The sequence below is a fragment of the Triturus cristatus genome, chromosome 1_2 (assembly GCF_964204655.1).
Source record: "Triturus cristatus chromosome 1_2, aTriCri1.1, whole genome shotgun sequence".
Classification (NCBI taxonomy): domain Eukaryota; kingdom Metazoa; phylum Chordata; class Amphibia; order Caudata; family Salamandridae; genus Triturus; species Triturus cristatus.
In genome coordinates, this window is record NC_140580.1 from 661647984 (window position 1) to 661670301 (window position 22318).

Below are 22318 nucleotides of genomic sequence, written 5' to 3' on the forward strand. Positions count from 1 at the left end.
TCTCTCTGCCAAGCTGTGGTTGCCTTACTCGTTCCTGTGTACAGCTCTCTCTCTGCCAGAGTGTGGTCTCCCTATTCATGCCTGTGTACCGTTCTCTCTGTGCAAACTGCAGATGCCTTACTCGCTCCTGTACACAGCTCTCTGTGCCAGACTGGGGTTTCCTTACTTGCTCCTGTGTACATCTCTCTCTGTGCCAGCCTGCAGATGCTTTACTCGCTCCTGTGTACAGCCCTCTCTCTGTGCCAGCCTGCAGGGGCTTTACTGGGGTTTCCTAACTCGATTCTTAGTACAGCTCTCTTTCTCTCTCTCTCTCTCTGCCAGAGTGTGGTTGCCCTATTCGTGCCCGTGTACAGCTCTCTCTGTGCCAGCCTGCAGGTGCTTTACTGGTGCCTGTACACTGTTCTCTCTATGCTAGACTGTGGTTGCCTTACTCGCTTCTGTGTACAGCTCTCTCTGCCAAGCAGGGGTTGCTTACTACCTCCTGTGTACAGCTCTCTCTCTGACAGAGTGTAGTTTCCTTGCTCGCTCCTGTGTACAGCTCTCTCTGTGCCAGCCTGCAGGTGCTTTACTCGTGCCTGTACACAGCTCTCTCTATGCTAGACTGTGGTTTCCTTACTCGCTTCTGTGTACAGCTCTCTCTGCCAAGCAGTGGTTGCCTACTAGCTCCTGTGTACAGCTCTCTCTCTCTCTCTCTCTGCCAGAGTGTGGTTGCCCTATTTGTGCCTGTGTACAGCTCTCTCTGTGCCAGCCTGCAGGTGCTTTACTGGTGCCTGTATACTGCTCTCTCTATGCTAGACTGTGGTTGCCTTACTCGCTTCTGTGTACAGCTCTCTCTGTGCCAGCCTGCAGGTGCTTTACTGGTGCCTGTACACTGCTCTCTCTATGCTAGACTGTGGTTTCCTTACTCGCTACTGTGTACAGCTCTCTCTGTGCCAGCCTGCAGGTGCTTCACTCGTGCCTGTACACAACTCACTTTGTGCACAGCTCTCGCTCTCTGCCAGACTGTGGTTGCCTTACTCACTCCTGTGTACAGCTGTCTGCCAGAGTGTGGTCGCCCTATTCATGTCTGTGAACCGCTCTCTCTGTGCAGACTGCAGGTACCTTACTCGCTCCTGTGTACAGCTCTCTCTCTCTGCCAGACTGGTGTTTCCTTACTCGCTCCTGTGTACATCTCTCTCTGTGACAGCCTGCAGGTTCTTTAATCGTGCCTGTACACAGCTCTCTCTGTGCTAGACTGTGGTTGCCTTACTCGTCCCTGTGCACAGCTCTCTGTGTGTGCCAGACTGTGGTTGCCTTACTCGCTCATGTGTACAGCTCTCTCTCTCTCTGCCAGAGTGTGGTTGCCCTTTTCGTGCCTGTGTACAGCTCTCTCTGTGCTAGACTGTGGTTGCCTTACTCGTGCCTGTGTACAGCTCTCTCTCTGTGACAGACTGGGGTTTCCTTACTCGCTCCTGTGCACAGCTCTCTCTTTCCGTGCCAGAGTGTGGTTGCCCTATTCGTGCCTGTTTACAGCTCTCTCTGTGCCAGCCTGCAGATGCTTTACTCGCTCCTATGTACGGCTCTCTCTCTGTGCTAGACTGGGGTTTCCTTACTCGCTCCTGTGTACATCTCTCTCTGTGCCAGCCTGCAGGTTCTTTACTCGTGCCTGTACACTGCTCTCTCTATGCTAGACTGTGGTTGCCTTACTCGCTTCAGTGTACAGCTCTCTCTGCCAAGCAGTGGTTGCTTACTAGCTCCTGTGTACAGCTCTCTTTACAGAGTGTGGTTTCCTTACTCGCTCCTGGTACAGCTCTCTCTGTGCCAGCCAGCAGGTGCTTTACTCGTGCCTGTACACAGCTCTCTCTGTGCTAGACTGTGGTTGCCTTACTCGTGCCTGTGCACAGCTCTCTCTGTGCTAGACTGTGGTTGCCTTACTTGTGCCTGTGCACAGCTCTCTCTGTGCTAGACTGTGGTTGCCTTACTCGTGCCTGTGCACAGCTCTCTCTGTGCTAGACTGTGGTTGCCTTACTTGTGCCTGTGTACAGCTCTCTGTGCCAGACTGGGGTTTCCTTATTCGTGCCTGTGTACAGCTCCCTCTGGGTGCCAGACTGGGGTTTCCTTACTCGCTCCTGTGTACAGCTCTCTCTCTCCCTGCCAGAGTGTGGTTGCCCTATTCGTGCCTGTGTATAGATCTCTCTGTGCAGACTGCAGGTGCTTTACTCGTGCCTGTACACAGCTCTTTCTGTGCTGGACTGTGGTTGTCTTACTCGTGCCTGTGCACAGCTCTCTCTGTGCTAGACTGTGGTTGCCTTACTCGTGCCTGTGTATAGCTCTCTCTGTCTCTCTCCCTGCCAGAGTGTGGTTGCCCTGTTTGTGCCTGTGCACAGCTCTCTCTGTGCTAGACTGTGGTTGCCTTACTTGTGCCTGTGTACAGCTCTCTGTGCCAGACTGGGGTTTCCTTACTCGTGCCTGTGTATAGCTCTCTCTTTGTGCCAGACTGGGGTTTCCTTACTCGCTTCTGTGTACAGCTCTCTCTCTCCCTGCTAGAGTGTGGTTGCCCTATTCGTGCCTCTGTACAGCTCTCTCTGTGCAGACTGCAGGTGCTTTACTCGTGCCTGTACACAGCTCTCTCTGTGCTAGACTGTGGTTGCCTTACTCGTGCCTGTGTACAGCTCTCTCTCTGTGACAGACGGGGGTTGCCTTACTCGCTCCTGTGTACAGCTCTCTCTCTCCCTGCTTGCCAGAGTGTGGTTGCCCTGTTTGTGCCTGTGTACAGGTCTCTCTGTGCTAAATTGTGGTTGCCTTACTCGCTCCTGTGTACAGCTCTCTCTCTGTGCCAGACTGGGGTTGCCTTACTCGCTCCTGTGTACAGCTCTCTCTGTGCCAGCCTGTACTCGTGCATGTACACAGCTCTCTCTATGCTAGACTGTGGTTGCCTTACTCGCTTCTGTGTACAGCTCTCTCTCTGACAGAGTGTGGTTTCCTTACTCGCTCCTCTTTACAGCTCTCTCTGTGGCAGCCTGCAGGTGCTTTACTCGTGTCTGTACACAATTCTCTTTGTACTAGACTGTGGTTGCCTTACTTGTGCCTGTGCACAGCTCTCTCTCTCTGCCAGACTGTGATTTCCTTACTCGCTCCTGTGTATCTCTCTCTCTGTCAAACTGTGGTTTCATTACTCGTGCCTCTGTACAGCTCTCTCTGTGCAAGACTGTGGTTGCTTTACTCGCTCCTGTGTACAGCTCTCTCTCTGCCAGGCTGTGGTTGCCTTATTCATGCTTGTGTACAGCTTTCTCTCTCTGTGCCATGCTGCAGGTGCTCTACTCGCTCCTGTGTACAGCTCTATCCCTCTCTGCTAGCCTCTGGTTGCCATATTCGTGCCTGTGTATAGCTCTCGCTCTGTGTGACAGGCTGCAGGTGTCCTACTTGCTCCTGTGTGCAGCTCTCTCTCTGTTCCAATCTGTGGTTGCTTTACTTGCTCCTGTGTACAGCTCTCTCTCTCTCTGTTCCAGGCTGTGTTTGCCTTACTTGTGCCTGTGTACAGCTCTCTCGATCTCACTGCCAGGCTGTGGTTGCCTTACTCGTGCCTGTGTACAGCTCTCTCGATCTCACTGCCAGGCTGTGGTTGCCTTACTCGCTCCTGTGTGTAGCTCTCTCTCTCTGTTCCATGCTGTGGTTGCCTTACTCGTGCCTGTGTACAGCTCTCTCTCTCTCTCTCTGCCAGATTGTGGTTGCCTTACTCACACCTGTGTACAGCTCTCTCTCTCTGTTCCAGGCTGTGGTTGCCTTACTCGTGCCTGTGTACAGCTCTCTCGGTCTCACAGTCAGGCTGTGATTGCCTTACTCGTGCCTGTGTACAGCTCTCTTGATCTCACTGCCATGCTAAGGTTGCCTTACTCGTGCCTGTGTACAGCTCTCTCTCTCTCTGCCAGGCTGTGGTTGCCTTATTCGTGCCTGTGTACAGCTCTCTCGGTCTCACAGCCAGGCTGTGGTTGCCTTACTCGTGCCTGTGTACAGCTCTCTCGATCTCAATGCCAGGCTGTGGTTGCCTTACTCGTGCCTGTGTACAGCTCTCTCGATCTCACTGCCAGGCTGTGGTTGCCTTACTCACACACCTGTGTACAGCTCTCTCTCTCTGTTCCAGGCTGTGGTTGCCTTACTCGTGCCTGTGTACAGCTCTCTCGGTCTCACAGCCAGGCTGTGGTTGCCTTACTCGTGCCTGTGTACAGCTCTCTCGATCTCAATGCCAGGCTGTGGTTGCCTTACTCGTGGCTGTGTACAGCTCTCTCTCTCTCTGCCAGATTGTGGTTGCCTTACTCACACCTGTGTACAGCTCTCTCTCTCTGTTCCAGGCTGTGGTTGCCCTACTCGTGCCTGTGTACAGCTCTCTCGATCTCACTGCCAGGCTGTGGTTGCCTTACTCGCTCCTGTGTGCAGCTCACTCTCTCCCTGTTCCAGGCTGTGGTTGCCTTACTCGTGCCTGTGTACAGCTCTCTCGATCTCACTGCCAGGCTGTGATTGCCTTACTCTCTCCTGAGTTCAGCTCGCTCTCTCCCTGTTCCAGTATGTGGTTGCCTTACTCGTGCGTGTGTATAGCTCTCTCTCTGTGTGACAGGCTGCAGGTGTCCTACTTGCTCCTGTGTACATCTCTCTCTCTCTATGCCAGGCTGTGGTTGCCTGACTCATGCCTGTGTACAGCTCTCTCGATCTCACTGCCAGGCTGTGGTTGCCTTACTCGTGCCTGTGTACAGCTCTCTCGATCTCACTGCCAGGCTGTGGTTGCCTTACTCGCTCCTGTGTGCAGCTCTCTCTCTCTGTTCCATGCTGTGGTTGCCTTACTCGTGCCTGTGTACAGCTCTCTCTCTCTCTCTGCCAGATTGTGGTTGCCTTACTCACACCTGTGTACAGCTCTCTCTCTCTGTTCCAGGCTGTGGTTGCCTTACTCGTGCCTGTGTACAGCTCTCTCGGTCTCACAGTCAGGCTGTGGTTGCCTTACTCGTGCCTGTGTACAGCTCTCTCGATCTCACTGCCATGCTATGGTTGCCTTACTCGTGCCTGTGTACAGCTCTCTCTCTCTCTCTGCCAGATTGTGGTTGCCTTACTCACACCTGTGTACAGCTCTCTCTCTCTGTTCCAGGCTGTGGTTGCCTTACTCGTGCCTGTGAACAGCTCTCTCGGTCTCACAGCCAGGCTGTGGTTGCCTTACTCGTGCCTGTGTACAGCTCTCTCGATCTCAATGCCAGGCTGTGGTTGCCTTACTCGTGCCTGTGTACAGCTCTCTCGATCTCACTGCCAGGCTGTGGTTGCCTTGCTCGCTCCTGTGTGCAGCTCTCTCTCTCTGTTCCAGGCTGTGGTTGCCTTACTCGTGCCTGTGTACAGCTCTCTCTCTCTCTCTCTCTCTCCCTGCCAGATTGTGGTTGCCTTACTCACACCTGTATACAGCTCTCTCTCTCTGTTCCAGGCTGTGGTTGCCCTGTTTGCTCCAGGATCTCAATACCTGTCCCGCGCTGCGCTATCCACACCTGAGTCCCCCTCCCAGTGCCAGGCTGTTGTTGTCGGGCTCGCGCCCCTGGTCTGACTCTTCCAAAGGCAGAGCTCGGCCTTCTCTTGCGCGCCACATTCGCTCCATCTCAAGGACAGATTTCCTTGCTACACTCCAGTTGTTTCTGATGCCCCCAGGGAAGTGGGGAGGCAGCACACGGGGGTGGGGGGAGGGGGGGGGGACAGGTAAATGTGTTTCTAAGGAACTCACACTAATCAATTCCATGTACTTCCAGCTCACTTTTAATTGAAGACTGCAATGGCCGCAGGGCTGGGGGAGGGAAATGTGCGCTGCTGTCGTTTGCCATATGTATGCTGCGGGAGCTTTCATTTATAAAGGGAAATGACGAAAGGCTGAGAGAAAGGAGGGGTGTGGGGCGAATTTTATTACCAGTCACTTGGGAGAACGTAGGGATTTAATACACGCGCACACACAACACCGTAAGTAAACCCTACACCTAGCCACATCCGACTGCAGTTCAGCTCCTAACTGTTTATGCTTGTGCTCTGGTTCTGCATCTGGGTTCTTTTCAAAGGTTCTTAACTATTGCTGTGCGCCAAGGCTCGGTGGGGTCCTGCAGCACCATACAGAACCTTGTGTTAGATGTGATACCGTCAGTCAAAACATAACCCCTGATTTATGACAGTAGATAACACAAGGTCAGTGGAAAAGAGGTAAAATAAACAAACGGGCACGTGCAAGAAGCCTGCCCACGTGGCAGGAGACCAACCAGAATGAGACACAAAATGAATGAGTAAAGACAATGGAGATGGGACAGGTTGGAATCTGCCATGGGGAAAGGGAGACAAATACAGCACGGGGAAAGGAGGACAGGCCAATGTACAGTGGCTAAAGCCTAACAGAGACAGGATCAAGTAAAGCAGCCAACATCTGGCATGGAAAGAGCAAAACACTATGGGCCTGATTACGAGTTTGGCAGTCTCGCAGTGGGTCGCCACTCCAGCTCCCGCTCCGAGACCGCCAAACCAGTAGTCAGACTGCCTGTCGGATTACGAGTTTAATCCTGCAGGGAGGTCCTGCGGCAGCAGACCCAAGGCGGTGCCTTTCTAAGGCTTAAAGAAGAGCCATAGAAAGGCGAAACCGAAGCAGGCTCTTGCATGGGAAGAAATCCACCATGTCCTGCATTTCTTCCAGGGCAGGAACTGGGGGTGCTGACATAAAGGGGGCACACCATGTGCCCCCCTGCATGCCACTCCCCGGCACAGAGGTCACAGGGTACCCTGTGAAGGGCCCCTTGAGTTGCCTCACCACCACCCTATCCATGGAGGGGTCACCACAGTGGATAAGGTCGCAGTGAGGCAACTCGTAATATACTCGGCAGTGCCACATCGGCACTGCCAGAATATTGCAACCATAGACCGCTGCGCCACCGCTACAGGATCAATGATCCCGGGCGGTTGCGGTGGTCCTGTGGCAGTCCAATCACCAAACTCGAAAGATGGCTGTCGGACCACTGGGGCAGCGGTGGCCGCACCGCCACCACGGGTACAGAGGTGCAATAGACCGTCAAACTCTTAATTTGGCCTTAAGTACGGCAGTCACAGTCTGGCATAGGAAAAGCGAGACAAGTGCAGTCACCACTGATATTCAAAAACAAACACAAAGGATCACTAAGGCTACGTGATGTTCAGCAGTCCTCGAACCTCACCGGCTATTTGTATAAACAGATACAACTGAAATGTATTGGTGCTCTGAGATGGGACCGCTAGGCGAGGCTCCCAAAGGTGTGCACAGTGGAGGGTGATGGTATCCAAGGAGGTTGATATTCCAAAGGAGGGGGGTTGAGTGGTATGGATTCAGGCAGGGGCAGTTTAGGAAGGGGAGATGGCAGACCCATGAAAGAGAAGGAGGGAATAACAGAGAGTAGACAGGGGAGAAGGAGACAGCCAGGCGGCACCTTGGGAGGGAAGCAAGGAGGGCAGAACTTGACACAGCTGTGAGGGGCGAGCAGCACTCTGGGATGGAAGACAGTCGCAGAACTCGACCTGGCAGGTACTGCTTGTCTGGCAGAAATGTCTGTCAATAGTCAGGGCTCCATGATATACCTTCATCTATTCCACAATGTTTCAGCCTCACTCAGAGGCCCCTTCCACAACGCATAGGTATAGCACCAACCCTGCTAGTTAACAGAGAGACTGCCATTGCAAGATAACAAATCTAGATTTGCATAAAGAAGATGCACGCATCACCACTGCACGGACGCCAGGGCGGTTTCCATGGAGGGCTGGTTCTGCAATATCGGCCCCCTGTAACAAAAGTGGCAGCGGACCTTGTTGGAGTTATCGTTCCCGTCATAAGATAAGTGACATGTCACCACTGCCTGATGTATCCCACCCAGTGCTGGAAAGTCAGGGGATCGCGTCAGATTCCTAGTTCCAGCAGCTATTTGTTGGCCGGGTCCGCCAAAAGAAAAACATGCTGAATTTGTTATTTTACTGAGAGCTTGACACATTCAGCAGCCCCCTCATTCTGTCTGCAATCCGTTCGGAGCACCAACATGCAGGCGGTATTAGTAGTTATACAAATATTGATTCCAATGGCACCTACTATTTCTTTTATTAATTCTTTTATAGCGCTACTCATCCCACTGTAGAATGTCGGAGCACTTTACATCACACACACAGGCTGAATAAATGTCACCAGTGTGCAAATTATTGCACAGGAAATCTTACATAAAACAATGAGTGGTATAAGGTGTAGGAATAACACATCATCCATACTTGCAGACATTATATGTTAAGAGTGAACGGTCGGTAAAAACACAAAGGGAGGACATAAAAACATAATGCAGTAATTGTGGATGTCTATTCTAACAAGACTTTAATACTTTCCAAAGGAAAACTTCTTTACAATCTTAGAATAACAACAGATTCAGAAAAAAACAACAAGGCACTAAACCCATGACTTGCAGTTCGCATGCAGCTGCATGATGCCAGTAGTTAGGTCACTGTGCTATATTAGAGGGCTTGCAACTTATAAACTGGAGGTAACAAAATTGTCTCAGCTTCAAAAGCGGTAGCCCAGGTGCCTCTCTAAATAAAATACCAATCCTTAATTTGCATGTTTCCAAGATGCGCAGGCACATTAACCCTCTATGCTACTTTATAAGTCAAAACAATGCCTGGACAAAACATAGAACTTTCCCAGAACTATTATCCGCTAGACTTATCTTACCACTATTATAATTCCTTCAAAATCGCTGCAGTAGGTGCATGAACCCTCCCTTAAGATATTTTAAAATGCAGCCTCTCTGCGACCAATTAAGAAATCTAGAACAGATTTACTGTCACATATGTCCGCCTTGCCAATTTCTTTGCAGCAATTTCTTTTATGAAATAATTGTATATACGTCGACGGTCAGACTGTTTTTCAAACTCCGCCCCTCATGACTCCACCCCCTTTCATTTAGCACACCTTGACCCGCAATCTATGGGGTACCGGAGTACATTTTTTCAATTCCAACACTGATCCAGCCCAAGAAGATGTGCGCAGGCCAGTCCGCACTTACCCACACTGCGGCGGAAACGACCCTTTTCTTTCTCTGCAAATCCCGAACTGGCTGGCACCATAAATAAGGCCAGACTGGGCCAACTAATAGAGCCCCCTCCCCCCAGGCTATGCATTATTCATCTGCAGTGCGGGCGTCCGGTGAGATTTATGAGGCCTAATACATGCAAACTAAGTTTATGTGCAAAACTGTGAAAATAAAGCGGGCGAAGGGGAGAGGAGAGCGCGGGGCGACGGCAGCACGCGCCGGCTGGCAGGCTAATATCTCCCTGTCACTTTCACTAACTGTCAAGAGATGGAAGCGCGGGCCAGGGTGCCACCAGCGGGGAATCCTGGGGAGGTGGGCACGGGAAGGAAGAGGCGCACCTGTGGCACCTATCGCAGGATCGGACCTCAGACACACAGGTCGCATGTGCAGCTCGCGGAAGCAGCGTGCCGGATTCTAAACGCAAGGGTCGCACTCGAATGTCAAGGTCTCACACAAGCAGGTGACCGGAGGACCTAAAAAACATAACTGGCACGTTCTGCTCTCTAATACACAGGCCTGGCGTGAGGCTCTGAAACACACAGGCGACATTTGGGTAACGAAGACAGAGAACTAGCAGGTCCGATCTCACATACAGGTCACATATGTGTATCTTATACGCACAGCTAACAAGCCCAGGTCTCCAACACATGGATCACATGTGAGGATCTCAAACAATCAGGTGACAAGAGGACCGAGAACACAGAACTCGGATGTCCTGATCTCAAACACGCAGGTCACATTTGAGGGTCTGACACAAACACGCGACATGTGAGGACCGACAACATTTAACTCATGTTCTGAACTCAAATACACAGGCCTCATATGTGCACCTCATGCATACAGCCAAATTCCCAAGATCTCAAACAGACAGGTCAAATGTGTGGGTCTCACACAAACAGGCATGACATGTGTGGCCTGAAAACACGGAACTTGCCTGTACTAAGCTCAAACACACAGGTCACATGTATCTCAAATAAGCGGGAGGATCTCAAACAAACAAGTGACATGTGAGGACAGAAGACACAGAACTAACATTTTCTGATCTCAAACCAACAGGTGGCATGCAAGGACGATCACAAAAGACACAGGTCACATGTTAGGTTCTCAAACAAACCAGTGATGAGGAGAACTGCAAGCCAAGAGCTCAAACACAGGCCACAAACACACGTCTCACATAGAGATCACCGCTGGATCACAGACACATGCCACCTAGGGCGACCTACTCCACCCAGCCCATTAAGGACACCGTTTCCAGTCCTGTACTTTAAGATAATAGCCTAATGCATTCTGGGTGTTGTAGTTTGTTTTGCTTCCAGTGAACTGATCAGACTAACACCTAAACCCAATTAATTGTAGGTGAAACTTCAGAACTGAGTCCGCGTCCTTAATGGCCTGGAGTGGTGTTGGTCACCCTAATGCTACATACTCAGATTTTAACCATCTCACATGCTTGGCTCTAATACACAAATCACACATCGATCACAAACAGAGGGTACACGTTAAGATTTCACGTTCTTCTCCTGTTTGAAACTCAAACACGCAGCAACGTAAATCAACAGAGACTGAATTCCCCAGAGGGCAGCGAAAGATGTATGGATACATATAGACTATAGTCACCTGAACACACGATGCTAGACGAACTTGTAATGATGGGAACAAAAGGCCACACACGTGCAAGTACCAAACACAAAAGACACACAGATGTAACTAGAGGCATACGACACACAGACACTTGGTACGAGGAAAGTAACACATCCAACCACACACACACACACACACACACAAAAACAACAGATGTGCAACTTAAAACAAAAAAAAGTGAGCGGAAGTACAAATACGCGTAAATGAAGGTATGGCAAAACTACAGAAGATGCGAACACAACAGTAGACAGACAACAAACTGACAAGGACATGCTAAAAGACACTTGCACTCATGTGATACAACCAATCCTAATGCTTTCGCAAACACGTTGTCTCTTATATACTTTGACAGTAATGCGGAGACACCTGCTCACGAGTCGACAACCAGAAGCTGAAAACATTGCAACACACATGCATGCACATAAAATTAAGATCATTTTTGGCAATTTGCTACTTCTATGTGTGCTGCACTTCGATTTGGATCGGGACAGAGGCTCCTACGACTGATTCGTTAAAACCTGGAGTTATAACTTGAGGGACAGACGCACCCTCAGGTGCACAGACGATCGGCACAGGGCTCTCAGCCTGTGCAGTGTGGTAGGTGAGACCCTCCCACAACAACTAACGAGTTAGTATTAAGAATTCAGAGGTTTTCACAGCTGGAGGGGGATCGAAGGTGTGTAATTTTACAACTCTCAATTTAAATGTGTTGTATTTTTCAATCTCGTTAAAGAATGCCAAAAAAGGATTGGAACAAATATAGTCATGAAACCAGGCAGGGTACGGGGTGGTGGAGGGCTGGGGCAAGGGGAGGGGGCATGTGTGCAGAAATAATGAGGGTAGAAAGAAGGAAAGACATCGTAAAAGAACTGAGGATGGAAGAAAAGCAGAGAGTCAAAGAAAAACAGGCAAGAAGGATCTATATGGAAATCTTGTGTCCCCTGTCTCATCCCTGAACATTTTTTGCCCTGTGAACACGGTTCTGAATCCCAGGAGCAGTAACAACTTTTAATGGTTACCTTAACCTTAAAACAGGAATTTTGCCAATCCCTGTTTTATCTTGCGTGTTGTGGGCATTAACACGCATCTATAAACTCAATTACCACCTTAACAACATTACTGTTTGGGCAAGTCTATCCACTGTTTTCTTTTTCCAACATAGAAGTACATTTAGAAGTTGAACTATTGCTCATTGATAGTGTTCAAATATTTTCAAAGCATGTTTCTGTTACTTTTTATATAAATTAGCATTTTATATTCCCTTCTGAAAAGCCTGAATATCTACTGGCTATCTGGTTTCGAAAAAAATGCAAATCATAGGAATTTTTCTTGCTCTGCAAACTGCCCAATATTATCGAAAGGTTAATTTGTACTTATCGAAGGACATTCGTGCCTCCTCTGGGTTGGGGAATATGCAACGTTCTGATTAACGGAAGATTGAAAAATGTTTTTATGCTATTTTGGTTCCTTTGTAAAATTTTGTTATATATGTCTTTTGCTGCCCAGATGAAGTCCCTTGTAGGGATGAAACGTGTTGTCTGAGCTGCCTATGTCTCCTTTTATTAAGAAAAGAAGCAATGAAGAATAAAGATGGATTATATTTTTTTAAATCATTGATGTTTGAGCTACCTCGTTGGATAGCCCAGAATTGAAACACTGCCTCAACATCATGGAGTCTGTTTCTTTGTTGATGTGATTGATAAACCAAGAATACATTTGGACTTTTGAGTGTTTCCCCCATCTGTGATTATTCTGCTATGCAATTAAGGGGGTTGTAGGGCAGCTCAACCCTGGGGTTAATGCACCTAACAGATTGAAATTCCACAATATACACCTGTGTGGAACAATGTTACCATTGATGCCAAGGATTTGAATTTATAAACTGTAACAGTAGTTTTACAGCTTGAAACTCTTCTAGATTCTCAAGATGTGCATTATTCCACCATCTAGTATTTGATACCAGAATTTTACTTTCACTTCTCAAAGGTTTAACTTTGGGCAGAGTAACAATGACTCTCTTTGATAAGGACCATGAGCCCACAATGCCCAACTATAGGTCTACTGTTTTAGATTCTTCTTAACTAGAGGTCTAAAGGGCATATGTATCAAACGATTTTGTATTCGCAAACGCTGCGAATCGCAAAAAAACAGTGTTTGCGAATACAAAATTGCAAAATGAGATGTATGAGGCATTTCAGCATCGCATTCTTAAGGAATCGCTAATTTAGCGATTTCTTAAGTTTGCGTAAGCATTTAAGAAATCGCAAATTGTGATTCCTTAAATGCTATGTAACACGCACCCAAGTTGTGCGATTTCTCCTTAAGAAATCGCAAATTACCACCAACTTCAAGTTGGTGGTAATTTGCGATTTCTTTGAAAAATGCACTTTTTGGCATTTTTCAAAGTGCCATGTCCTTAGGGCATGTATGTGCGCCATATGCGCACACATGCTGATTTCAGGGGTGCATCAGGGTGTCATCATGACACCCTTGCACCTTTGAAAATATTCTCAATTTGCGATTAGCAAATTGCGATTCGCAAATTGAGAAAGACTTCCCATTCATTGCTATGGGCCTCCTGGCCCATAGGAATGAATGGGAAGGTATTCCTTAATTGCGATTTCGCAATTTGCTAATCGCAATTAAGGAATTTTAAGAATTCGCAAAATTTGTGCAAATTTTTAGATACATCCCGTTTTGCAATTCTCAAATAGCGATTCTCAAAAAATCGCTATTTGATTATCGCAAATGGAGATTTTGATACATATGCCCCAAAATGTTTAGAATAGGTTAGATTCCTGCTTTCAAGAGCCTGGGTTGTGACACTCAGAAAGGATTCCTAGGTGCTGGAACTAAGGGTTTGGGGGTTGCTGCAGCACCCACAAAATAACCATGCTAGAGTTCATAAGGTGAACGAGCACTATAGATGCCTTTATATTTCGTTTTTATCACATCATGTGTGCTGTGCGCTGAAAGACAGAGGTCAGATGTCAGGAAATGTCTTCTGACGATTCTTTTAACATGGAAATTGGTGTTTACTTTTCTTTTTTTGACTGAAAGGTGAGAACATTTTGTAATGTGAATAATAGGATGTTCTTGCTGGGATACTGGGAATGGGAAAGGAAAGGCTATAAGATGAAATTTCTTTCTGGCACAGTAAAATGTAAATAAATGTAAATGAACTTCACAAATATCTCAAAATATATCAGCAGTTAGGAAAGCCCAAATAAAGCAATTTTTTTAAATAATTCTGAAGTGTGATGGAAACAAAGATTTCAATAGGATCAAAAGAATATCAAGACACTTGGGAGATGCACAAACGATAAATATTCTCTGAAATCCAATGTCCACACATTATCGTTTGTGTGCCAAATAGGTTTATCAGTAAAACCACATGTCAGTGAAAATTAGTGTCAATTTCAATGGAAAATGTGGTGTCTGTAAATGACAGTGCACTTCACCATCATGCTCGAGTAATGAATTTAGGGCAGTGTGCTCCAAACTGTATCCCTGGCTACATACCACACCCATACCAGTCTTTGGCTGAGTGTGTGGTTCATTTGCTACAGTTGTGCTTCATGTGAAGAATGGATGTATCACAATCCTTAGGACATCAGTGATGCAATATTGATGCCAGCACCCTCACTCTGAAAATGGTGTCTGCGCCTCTGAAAGGGGTACATGACAGAGAAAGGACAGAAACACCGTTTTGTTCAATAAAGAAAGCTAGTACAGACCACCTTCAGGGGGCTTGCTTGATTGTTCAGCTCACTCAAGGAAACACCTGGAAAGCTATATAAAAAAGGGCACGGGAGGGGGAGAACCTTTCTAAGCCACGCAGATGACTTTCATCCCTACAAGTGTCTTTCCTGACCTCTCCCAAATTGTACTGAGTTGGAGTTACTTTTTTCTACTAATGTTGTTTCTGCTAAAGGCCATGTAATAAGACTTTCACAGGCTACTTTTAGATCCCCTTTAGACAAGATGACTGTTGACCTGGTACCTGTGTTGCACATTGACCTACTTGGACTGTGGTCTTCTGCTTGAAGTCTCTGTTTATAGGTTTTTGGATGGCCGAGCGCGAGCAGGTGGAAGGTGTGGAGAAGGCTGCAGAACTAAATAAGCAATCTTAAAGAAGAGCCCAGCACAGTTGTAACCCACTGTCCCACAGCCAGTTGTGAAGTAGTATGTCTGCTTGATACATGCAGAGGTGAGTGCACACTACTGGTTGGCACTATACCCAAGCCTGAACTGCATTGTTATTCAGCTAGAATTTCCCCAGTGGGCTGGAGACTTTAGATGCTCTTGTGTAAGGCAGGAGCCACTGTCGGCATCGCTTTCTCCTGCCACTTTCGCCAGCACCCTCAGATAATTACCGCAGGCACAGGGGAGGGTTGAAACCAGAATAGGGTTGTCCTCCCTTTCAAAATGAACCAAGATGACATCCATCCATTGCTTGACAATTGCTTCTTTATTTAAAGGTGAGTAATTCCATGTTCAAGTAGGGGGGAAAATTATGTTTTATGTAGAATACGATGTGTGTAGACAGCCGACACGTGTTTCACCCCTTTGGCTGATATGACTGGGGCTTTCTCAAGGCTCAGAAAATAGCTAAGCCACTCATGTCTTCATTGTGTCTGCCGTGGTCTAAGTATGTCTTGGTACTGGGTCGAATCCCAGTGGCTTAAGTAAGTATATTGGCATGGTACTAGTGCACCAGGTGCGGTTTCAGAATTGAAGGAAGGAAAGACGATAAAGAGAGATGTGAAAAAACAGGAAAGGAGCAGGGCGGGTTTGAACATTGTTGCCATGGTTGCTTTTGGTTTCAAGTCCGGTTCTAACTATACCTGAGTGGGGCAGGGTCCAGAGCTAATGCTCTTTTAAATTCGAAGAAATGTGAGCCTGAAAGTCTACAGAGAAGAACGGGCAGTGAAAAAAACCTCAGTGGTATATGAGGAAAGTGTGACCAACCTGGACTCTTCGCCTTCATCCCTTTGATAGAGGCACATAAGAGTTTAAAGAAATGCCTGACCACAAACTACAGTGCACAGTATGTGGTTTTGTGCAGCCCTTCCTTGAAAGTATATTAGGGCAAGTGCAGCTGGATACAACTGAGCTCCATTAAAACGACTTATTGCAAAGGTCACCTTTCTAACTGGACTCAAGCTCCCACTGAAAACTGTGTCCAGCCCAGATCTACTCACTCTATGGCCTTTTAGGTTCTGATTGTGACGAAAGACCCAAAACAGGACGATTGTCAGGTTTCTGATCTTTCCATTGCTCTTGTTTATGTTAATAGTCCTCCATACACAAAAAAAATCCCATTTACCATTTCAGAAACAGTTAAAGTAAATTTGAAATATTTTTCTATAGGCACCTCTATCTACTTTTTTTTAGTCAAAGTTCATAATGTTATGGCTCCTTATGCCTTATCTCTTTTGTACTTTATCTTTTAACATAACAGACAGTGTGAGTACACTTTTAATCATTCCACAACAAATCTTACACCCAGCAAGTAACCAGAGCAATTACTGTTATGCCAACGAGTGCCTCCATAAGACCTTCTGATTTGCCCGTATATGAAACCGTCTAGATTTGGGCACTGGTGAGGATTTGCTTAGGTGTATTAAACATTTTACGTATTCTCCAATTCCTTCCCTGATAGCAATCCCTTTCAAAGGAAGGCAGAAAGTGAGGAAGAGAGGTAAAGAAGAAAAAACTGAAGAGGACAAAAAGTGGAGATTGAGATGTAGGGAAAGGAAGAAAGCAAAGACGTATGGAAGAAAGAAAATCTAAAGTGATAAAAAAAAATGGACTATCTTGAGTGTACCTGAGTTCGTAGTGTAATGGGGTCCAGCGCAGAAACTCTGTTCCCACAGCTCGCCCACACACAGTCCTCCAGAGCCAGGAGACACCTCACAGGTCGGGGCCCAATCTTCACGCATGAGGACGACTGATGGACCCAGAGATCCTCTGGAAGGAGAGGGAGAATACAGTCAAGAAAAAGAAAACAATGAATCCATTGAACTTCAATCCTTGACCAGCAGCACATCCAGCTATTCCAGCAACATGATCCAGACACACGTATGCTGTGGATCGCACCCATAATCTCCAGTCACCGCCCCCATTTCAACACTGTTGCCAATACAGGTATATGCAAATGCGCATCAATCCAGAACTGTGGCACTTATTATCCCAAGATGAGGACCAAACGCAGCTCTTCCCAGGCATGCAAAACCTCCCCAGCTGCATTCTCTGCTATTCCAGCACTGAGGCTGATGCAGGGCTGCCAGCGCACCTCAGCCCTGATATCCTATCTTTGAAGATAAATTTACTCTGAGTGACCAGTTGGTACATGGGGCATGAATCCAGGGCCGGACTGGCCCCGTAGAGGGCACCAGGCATTTCCCCAGTGGGCCTGAGGGCTGGGGCCCGGTTTTCTCACTGGGAGCCGGTTTTGCAGCAGGCTTGCAAAATCGGCCCCTGTGACAAAAGTGGGAGCGGTGCTTCTACTAGCACCCACCCCACGCCCGCTCCCAGGGTCGAGCAGAAACTGCCAGGGCTTGTTGCTGTTCCCAGTCCGGCCCTGCATGTATCTCACTTAATGACCTAACACACATGTAAGAATAAAATAACATAATTAGCACTTTGAACCCCATCACTTAAAGCAGCAGAAAAGGAATATCAGCATGGCTCCCAAAACACTGCTCACAGAAAGTAAAACGAAGAACTTACATTTATAAACACACCTATATAATTTATCTGCAATTCTATACACATGTATATACACTGACTCAAGGAAAGTCTTGTGGAAAGAAAATCACTGTCTTGCATGTACTGCAAAAGACTACCCGACAGCCTAGAATCTCAGAGGGATCTCGGTCTCATTCGAAATACTGATTATCTTGGTGTCCGTTCAGTTACTTCCCTTAAATACAGTTTATTTTAATCTCCTAACTGGTTACTAGGGATAGGCTGGTGATTGTCTTAGAATGCTAGTTCACAGAGGAACGTGCACCTAGGGTGTATTTTTTCCGGATGAGCTGAAATTCCTGCAGTTATAGAGATATTTATTTGAAGCCTAAAGGAACTAGGCATGCGGGGCTGTTTTTTTTTTTAAAGGGAAAAGTCAGAAAGTTTCTGCAGCTCTCTGGTGGAGAGGCACTGGTGCCAGCAAAGCAACAATTCAAGGATTATCTTGTCAAGTAGTACAATAAAAAATGTTTTTTGTTTTTTTTGATTGAGAAAATGTAGACAGTGTCAGCTCGTAGCTGTCAAAGGCACTAGCGACTGAAGGTTTTACTGATGCACAATTCAGAAGAGGACTACTTGTCGGTGTTACACATGCAGTGCTTAATTTGAGGCAGTAGCTACAGGGAAGGGGGGGCAACCGGCACTCATTTTTGGATGACAGGCACTTATTTTTTCTCAGCCAACCTTGATCCAGAGCAAGACAGAGAAAAACACAAAAGGGGGGTAGAAGGGGGAAGAGAAAGGCAAAAAAATAGTGAGAAAGAGGGGACCTGCACGAGCACATTGAAGGGGTAGGGAATGTCTGGTGTTGGATGAAAGGGGCATGAGTTGGGATCAAGAGTACGCAGCCCTGGTATTTGGCACCCCGACCTTTGATAGCACCACCCACAGGCTGCGAAGCAGCAGCAGCTTGGCCCGTCACTTATTATTATTTATTTTTTTGACAAAGCAAGCATTGTATTTATTAATCATTTCACATGTGGGCATGGAGAGCCCTGCGAGGTACTTGTACTCCTGAGTGACATGTCTATGTGGCTTGTCATTTCAGTCTCAAACCCCCCACAAACCTCTCAGCTCCCATCTTGATACTCTCGTTGTTTCTCGTTTGGCTTTCTCCATCTGTAGACCTCTTATCCGGAGCATGCTCTACTGTGGATGCTTTATATCAACTCCCTGCACCAATGCAAGGTTCACACAGCCCCATCGCAGCGCTTTGATTTACTAGCTCTCCTGATTTCAGTGTGCCTGCCAGCTCTGGCCTAGAATCAGTGGTAGAGATTCTGGAAGTCGCCCCTTTAGCACTGACCACCAGGAACCTCCAGTCTGCATTGGTCCGCGCTCTTTTTCCGTGAACAGCAGTGCTTTTCCCATCAAACATAAACTCCCTCAGCCTTCCTGGAATCAATATATGTGAAAAGATGGACCATGCAGATTGAGTTGCTTTTGTTTCCATCTGACCTCCCCAATTACTGGGGAGTTTTTAGGATGAGGTATGAATCTTATTCGTGAGTAGATGTTAAGAAATCAGAGTGGGCCCTAACTTGAGTAGTTTCACCAAGATATGTATGGGGGTGGTGATGAGAAGCAAGACAATGGGGGAGGGCGGAGCGAGAGAGGAAAAGTAACAGAACAGGAAGTGAACTGTATTATATGGTGGCCCTTGTGATAGATGTTGCCCCTATTCCTTGGCTTAAGCAAAGGTTGGTCGCACACTGCTCGTCACACCAGCAAGTTGGGGCAACTTGCAGGTGTGACGAGCAGTGTGCGACCCACTTGTGTTCAACTTATTCCTTGGCTATCTCACTTCTCTCCACCGGGTGTGGGGGGCACACATCCCCATGGTGCCTCTCACTGTTTCCATTGCTGTATACCACTGTCTGCCACATCACAGTGTTACAGAAGGCAACATATACCTAAACACTAAGAGCTAAATTGATAATTTGATTTCTAGTGTAGTTTGTTTGTTGCACGGCAAAACATAGTTTTGTCTTCTCAATGTTTTTCAAAGGAGAAATTCAACATGGCTGATTCGCTGTTGAAAGCTTCCGGTCTTAAACAAGCTAGAGCAGTAAAGATTCCCTTCTGCTGTGTTGGAAGATTCAATCTCTTCCACGAACAGCAGGATGGAGTTCTCAGCTATGAAATCACAGCAGCAGCAACCACCAGTGGCCACATAGCCTATGAATGCAATCCACAGCCCTGAACTGGGAAGGCCCATTCCCTCCTGTCGAATGCAGTTCAGTAACCAGAAGCTTCCTGTCAAAGGCGTCACTCTTTATTAGCCAATGAGAATTGTCCACTGACAATTCCCAGTTCTCTGTATTAGTTTTTCATGGTAATCAACTAATGCTGACCTGTAACACCTTCTGCTAACCAAGTAGAGGGATGAAAGCTCAGCACTATTAAATCACTATAATATTGGCTTACAACAGACCTACTGGTAGTATAAAAAGCACCTCACACCTCAGAGATCCCTAAAAATATATATGGATCATGTCCTGCAGCCGATATGCTTAGTCAGTATTGCCCACCGCTCTGCCATTACACTCAGACATTGATCTCCAGAAACCCTGCTGTTACAAACCTGATCCACAAAGAGCTCTGCCAGAGGAGACAACCTGCCCTCCTGCAGCCACGCTGACACACCAGTGAGGTGAACGCACATATACATAACACTGAAAATGGAGCTAAAGTCTTGCCCGCAACATACCATTGAATCGAGTCATGGGCGGACATCCAATTCTAACAATTCACCCCAGTCCTACATTACCACTCCTTCCTATATCAGAGCTGAAACCCACTGATTGTCTTCTAAATCAATTCCACAACATTGGGCATCACCTGGAAGGGAATCAATGGGAGGAGGGGGAACAGGCTCCTGCACCACACAAGGCCCCCCACCATGGCAGAGGCACATCTTGCTGGTTTGAACTGCAGCAGTCTTTCCGCCCCATCTCTGAGACCCGCACAAAGCTCAGACGATACCTCTCAGCCATGATCAATCAGACCCCCGAAACTCCGGCACTGCAGGCAAACACAGAGCTCGGTAGGGCTGCAGTATACGTCTTACGTCAGTATTTGCAGCCAATGGCACCATTACCAGTTACCTCACTCATGGCCTGCAGCATGCATAGCTAGCGTGATACAGGGTTGGGCTCTATTATGCAGAATTGATAACTTCATTGCCTTCTGATTTTGACAAATACGCAGAGGGTTTGGTGCAGAATTATAGGGTGTCGGTGGAGCTTTGGCGACTCAGCAGAGAGAGGCTGAGTGAATGTGACTTTCACAGCTTTTAAGTTGAGAGACAGCATGAATAATTCAGTGCATGCACCCTACGTCAGCCCAGTTCACAGTTTCTTTAAACACATTTTTCGTAAATAACGCCACATACAAGCAAAAAAAGCAGTGAGGAGAGTGGGGGAATCAGCTTGCTCCAAGGAAGATCTAGACCTTTTCGCGAGATTTAAACTGTTCCAAATGAATTAGCGCTAGCAAAACATAAAGACATATCCCTGAAAACAAACGTCTTCTAGTGCTAAGCAGTGCGGGAGCAGCAAGCAGCCACACTGCAAGTTTACATTTCATGTAAAAGATGCACATGGCATCAATAGTGCAAGCTTCCCTTGCCCGCGTACCCATGAGTTAGCCAATAGTAAGGCAAGCTCACTGCAAGCATAAAGAGTAAGAAAGGCACGAGCAGTGACTCTCTTTACCCAGGAAGGGAGTGCCACAGCCAGTAGCGCTACATGTTCCTCACACCGACAGCAAGTACAGCACAAGCAGCACCGAAAGCTTCATTCACCTTGATGATAGGTGCAGTATGGACAGCGCCAGCAAAGCTTTCATCATACACAACATGTGCAGGACTTGAGCAGCAGCACTAGAGGCTCCAAAACAAAAAGGAGGGACAATGTAATAAGCAGGTTTGTGGGATTACAACAAGCTCAGCAGGAGCAGAGGTACTCAAAGAAACAGATAAGGAGCAGTGCAAGCCCTCCCCCCACACACAGACACACACACACACACACACACACACACACACGGGTAGCACAGAGCAGTGCAAGCTCCGTCCTAGCATCCATCAGGTAGGGAAAAACAAATATAAGCAGAGTGTGTTTGTTTTCACAAAGAGAACACATATATGGTGTTCTAATACACACAACACTGGTGCAGCCTGGGCGCAGTAGCGCAAACCTATATCTCACTTGCAGAAGAGGTATGTTATGTTATCGGTCACTTGTAAAGCGTACGTTCGCCATAAGTGCTCATGGCGCTATGTATAATGTATTACACCACAATGCATGCTTCCTTCGCACACAGCAGGCACAGCACAGGCGACAGCATTGGATGCTTCCCCCATACACACAGCACAGGCTCAGCAGGAGTAGTAGCAGTCCAAGCAGCTTGCACACTCAGGAATGTTTCCTTCATCACTAGATGTCATGCATGTCTCACGCCGCTGGCAAATGAGAGACACGCCTTCAGCTACTGGCCTTTTGCTGCCAGGAAAGAGGGGTTTAGATGGAGGGTTCTTGCTGGTCCCACAAGCAGTGCACCAGAGCAGGGTGCAAGTCAAAGACAGAGTACACAGTGTCACACTGCTGCCTCACCTTGGTCGCTTGTGTATACAGCCACTGTTCCATCCTGCAGGCCCGCACACAGGTGCTGAGGAGTGTGCACTAGGCACAAAACTGGTTGCAGCCCAGGGCTTTTAAAAGTCAAGAGACACTGCGTCCCTGTGTCCACATTCCCATACACCACAATACTGTAGAAAGAGGGGAAGAAACAAGATCACCAGTTAGCAAATACCCCTTTCCAGGCCCCCATCTGTTGACTCAGTTTGAGAA

At 47.4% G+C, this 22318-nt stretch overlaps 1 protein-coding gene across 10 annotated transcripts in view; it reads right to left on the reverse strand.

Moving 5' to 3' along the window:
- ARHGEF10L (Rho guanine nucleotide exchange factor 10 like) overlaps nucleotides 1-22318 on the reverse strand; it is a 585939-nt gene that overhangs the window by 38595 nt on the left and 525026 nt on the right. For all 10 annotated transcript variants that reach the window (XM_085608202.1, XM_085608218.1, XM_085608210.1 and 7 more), the window contains 2 exons: nucleotides 22082-22236; nucleotides 16546-16688 (listed from right to left, as the gene is read on the reverse strand). In XM_085608202.1, coding sequence (XP_085464328.1) covers nucleotides 16546-16688; nucleotides 22082-22236 — 298 coding nt within the window. The remainder of the gene's footprint in view (nucleotides 1-16545; nucleotides 16689-22081; nucleotides 22237-22318) is intronic.